Source organism: Galeopterus variegatus, unplaced genomic scaffold, assembly GCF_000696425.1.
Source record: "Galeopterus variegatus unplaced genomic scaffold, G_variegatus-3.0.2 Scaffold4581, whole genome shotgun sequence".
NCBI lineage: Eukaryota > Metazoa > Chordata > Mammalia > Dermoptera > Cynocephalidae > Galeopterus > Galeopterus variegatus.
Window position 1 is genome coordinate 12132 of NW_007730692.1, and position 4529 is coordinate 16660.

At 37.6% G+C, this 4529-nt stretch overlaps 1 protein-coding gene across 1 annotated transcript in view; it reads right to left on the bottom strand.

Annotated features, from left to right (window-relative positions):
- Positions 1–4529, bottom strand: part of SVEP1 (sushi, von Willebrand factor type A, EGF and pentraxin domain containing 1) — a 189706-nt gene that overhangs the window by 1250 nt on the left and 183927 nt on the right. The window contains exon 48 of the mRNA XM_008587896.1: positions 1288–1381. Within this exon, the coding sequence (XP_008586118.1) occupies positions 1288–1381 (94 nt within the window). The remainder of the gene's footprint in view (positions 1–1287; positions 1382–4529) is intronic.

A 4529-nucleotide genomic window follows, 5' to 3' on the forward strand; every position in this document is an offset into this window, starting at 1 on the left:
TTTTTTTTTTTCTCTTGTCTTTCCTCTCGGGGGTGGGGGGCTCTCATTTGCTTAAATTCTTTTAACTCTGCTCTTAGTTAAGACTATCATCTTTATCTTGGCAGCTTCTAAATATATTTTCCAATTCCCTATTTGCTCTGTACGGTTCAGCTTATTTTTTTCCCCTTTGCAGAGATGGCATATGCTTGAGATGTTATGAATAAATTCATTGCACAAGTCCTATTTTTAAAATAACTTTTGCTTTACTAACTCTTTGTTTTTGCAAGACAACTCTGACATTCCAGTCAACACTGCATAACAGAAAATGGAAAAATAACAGTTGTTTTCAGTTAACTGAATTTCCCACTTTAAAAAATGAATATGGAAATACCCATTTGTTTTCAATGATTTCTTTAAGATGCGGGTCAATGTACATAATACAAATCTAAATGATATAAAGTAATGACATATATCGAAAGTCTTAGAATGGAGCTGATAATATTGCAACATTTGTGAGGACAATGTTGGAGTATCGAAAATATTTTATCCATGATATAGTACAATATGTCTGACATTTCCTGAGGTTTAAAAAGGTTTAAATGATCTTTTAACTATTTTACCCTTTTATGGTAATCTTTTCTCAACTGTAATATTTCTCTGCTCAGAAATGGGAAACCAATTAATAGAACATATTTTTTACATAAATTTTCTTGTAGTCAGTGTAATACTATATATACATATACTAAAAATACGAAACAAAAATATTTGACTTTAAAAATAAGTATTTCTTATCAATTTCAATAATAATTTTTATAGTAATCAAGAACTCAAATATCTACTAGGTCATTTTCAATAAAATATATTGAGTGTATCATTTTAATCCTTGCATATGAAGGATGCAATCTTCTGATGAAGAAGATGCTTTATTTATTTATTTAACCCTTTCTTTTCTTTCTTTTTTTTTTGAATCATGAAAAAGTATAAAATGCTTCACAAATTTGGGTGTCGTCCTTGAGCAGGGGCCATACTAATCTTCCCTGTATAGTTTCAATTTTATAATATGTGCTGCTGAAGTGAGCACAGCCTGTTTATTTTTGAGATATCATTGTTTTGGTTGTCAATCCTGAACTAGTATTTCTTAGCACCAGCTTTAGCTCAAATTTAGAGAGTGTTTCTAAAATAGATATTTTTGGATACAAAATACTTGTACTTAAAGTAGAGATACCTTCTGGCTCTTGAGACAACTTACCTTGAATTTCAAAGGTCCTTATGTTATTATAGATAAACATTAGTTTGTGATTGTCTTACCTGGAACAGTCATGTCCCGTCCAAGCCGAAAGACAATGGCATCGATTTGGTCTCACACATTTTCCACCATTTAAGCAGGGAGACTGGCAAACAGCTGAGATGAAAAATTCATGCATTTATTTAACACTTAGAAATTCTGAAGATGGTCATAAAGGCACATGGAATAAGATTTGCTTCTGATTCCTGCCGCAGCCACCACGATTCCTCATATACTGTCCATGTGATTCACTTCTGCCACTCTGCTTGGCCTCACATACTTATATGGTACCTCTTCCTTTTTTCCTTCCAAGCTAGTCAATTTTCATATTTAAGTCCCAGGTTAAGTTCTACCTACTTATTAAAACCTTTGCTGATCACTCCAAGTCCACTGATGTTTCTCTTTAATCTCTTTATTTATGCAAACAATCTGGCACTTTTACTGTTTTGAACTGTACATTTTCACAAGCTCAATTAGATTGTAAATCTCTTGAGGGAACTAGCACTGAACTCTGTGACTGATTGAATGATTAAGTCAGATATCAACTTTTAACAATAATGAATCAGGTACACTGATTGTCTAAAATAACATTTAATTCAACAGACCTTTGTGTTTGGCTAGAAAGCACATATAATGACTTTTACCAGCTTTAATTGGAATTACTGGGTTAGGGTTAAAAGTTAGCCACAGATGAAACCCAGAGAGAACACCCAAAGATTTACTACATAGTCAGTCATCTTTCTCACAAATCCATTGATTGATACATTTTGCTGTCAATACTGAGAATGTAATTCACTTGTATTCTGAATTAAAAATTGATGAAGACTGGGCCAGCCCGGTGGCGCACTCGGTAGAGTGCAGCGCTTGGGAGCGCGGTGGCGCTCCCGCGAATTGATGAAGACTGGGCCAGCCCGGTGGTGCACTCGGTAGAGTGCAGCGCTTGGGAGCGCGGTGGCGCTCCCGCCGAGGGTTTGGATCCCATATAGAGACCGGTCCGCTCACTGGTTGAGCGCGGTGCGGGCGCAACACCGAGGGTTGCAATCCTGTTACCGGTCATGAAAAAAGACAAAAAGGAAAAAAAAAAATTGATGACGACCTAACACCAGCAAGTTTGACATAACAAAGACAAGGAGAATCCCTTGTAGGAAGAAAATAAAAGGCCTGTTGGGGGAAGGTTAGAAATAAGAAACATGCCATTCTCCTTATAGCACAGAAAGGTAGCCCTTTCCTGGATGAAAAACTCGCCTTTGGTGAGATATAAGTAAATGTCATTTCTTTAATCATTCATTCACAAAATATGGGGAAAATGCTTGCTAAGCAACTACCAGGCACTTGATAAGCACTGGGTGGAGAGGACAAAAGAGAGGATCAGAAGTAAAATGCCAGTATTTCCTCTCGAGGAGCTCCCTCGGTAGGTTAAGAGTAAGAGCAGGCCAGCAGAATGCACTTGTTTGCAATTTAATAAGAAAAGAAATTATAAAACAAAGCAGGATTAAAACCAGCAAAGATAAAACTCAATCTGAAAGTAACTTTCCACAGTTTCTGCTCGCTGATACAAGAAAGCATTCCTCCCTTTCAGAAGGATGCTCATTTAGCAGTGCCTGACTATACTAACGAATGACATATTATTTTACTTCCCTGTCTAAAAGCTTAACATCTTCTTCCTTCCCTATAGTGCCCCTAATGTTCCATTCTGGACCACCTTCTCATGCCATGTGTCGTCTGCACAGTCTCATTTTTCCCCATGAATGTTTTTCAATAATGAATCTCTACCTTCAATCTAGATGTATGTTCTGGGAACCTAAACTATCATCCAACTGCCTATCAGGTCACTTCCCCTGTGTGTTTCACAGACCCTTCGCGTGTCCATCCTTAATTCCTTATCTGTACCGTCAAACTGGCTTCTCCTAGTTTCTCTATCCCAGTAAATGGCACCATCTTTCATTCCAGGGCCCAAGCTGGAAACGGCAGTTTTGACTCTTCTTAGACCTTTATCCTCACAACAAATCTGTAACCAAGTAGCATCGACTCTGCCTCCCTAACTTCTCTCAAATCCACCCTTCTTTGGTTATCATTGCTCTAGACTTAACATTACTTCTTGCCAATTCTGCTTCTGTCACCTCCCAACTAATCTCTCTATTGTGAGTCTTGCTTTCTGCCATTTTCCATACTGCTGCCAAAATCACTTTCTAAAAGAAAATCTGATCACACGATTTTCCTGCTTAAAACCCTTCAGCGGCTTCTGGTGCTCTCATAAGACACAGTCCAGCACGTTGAACTTGGCACACAATACGTTTCCTGATCTGACGCTGCCGATCTTTACGGTTCATTTCCACCACACCTATACCTTTCTTCTGTGGCTTTCGTTTTACTTTGCTGAACACACCTATGTATTTACTGCTTCATGCTTTTGGCTAAAATAATCTCCTGATGATTCCTCTTGCCCTTCCTCATGCTCTACCCTTGTGAAGCCTTTCTGACTGTTGGCCCTTGGTTAGTTCACCTATCTTCACTGTTGACATAGACAATTTTAGAGAATGCAATTAGCCTTTACCTTAATATTTCCTAGTTGTCTATTTACAGGTCATTCCACATTCCTTCTCTTTTCTAGACTGAAATTCTGAAGGGCATGGTATGTTTTATATACCTTTGTATGCTTTAGTGCTTAGGGAGCGTAAGTAGTATATAAGCTGAGATAGCTGCTGCAAGAGTGAAAAGGGAAGAAAATAAGGCTCAGTGTCATTAAGGAGCATATTCTAGTTAGAGAACTAAGAAGCTAAAAGAAATGCAAGTAAATCAGATCAACTGAGCTTTAAACTGCATGATTCTTACTAATTGTGTTAAAATAATCTCCTGATGATTCCTCTTGCCCTTCCTCATGCTCTACGCTTGTGAAGGCTTTCTGACTGTTGGCCCTTGGTTAGTTCACCTATCTTCACTGTTGACATAGACAGTTTTAGAGAATGCAATTAGCCTTTACCTTAATATTTCCTAGTTGTCTATTTACAGGTCATTCCACATTCCTTCTCTTTTCTAGACTGAAATTCTGAAGGGCATGGTATGTTTTATATACCTTTGTATGCTTTAGTGCTTAGGGAGCGTAAGTAGTATATAAGCTGAGATAGCTGCTGCAAGAGTGAAAAGGGAAGAAAATAAGGCTCAGTGTCATTAAGGAGCATATTCTAGTTAGAGAACTAAGAAGCCAAAAGAAATGCAAGTAAATCAGATCAACTGAGCTTTAAACTGCATGATTCTTACTAATTGT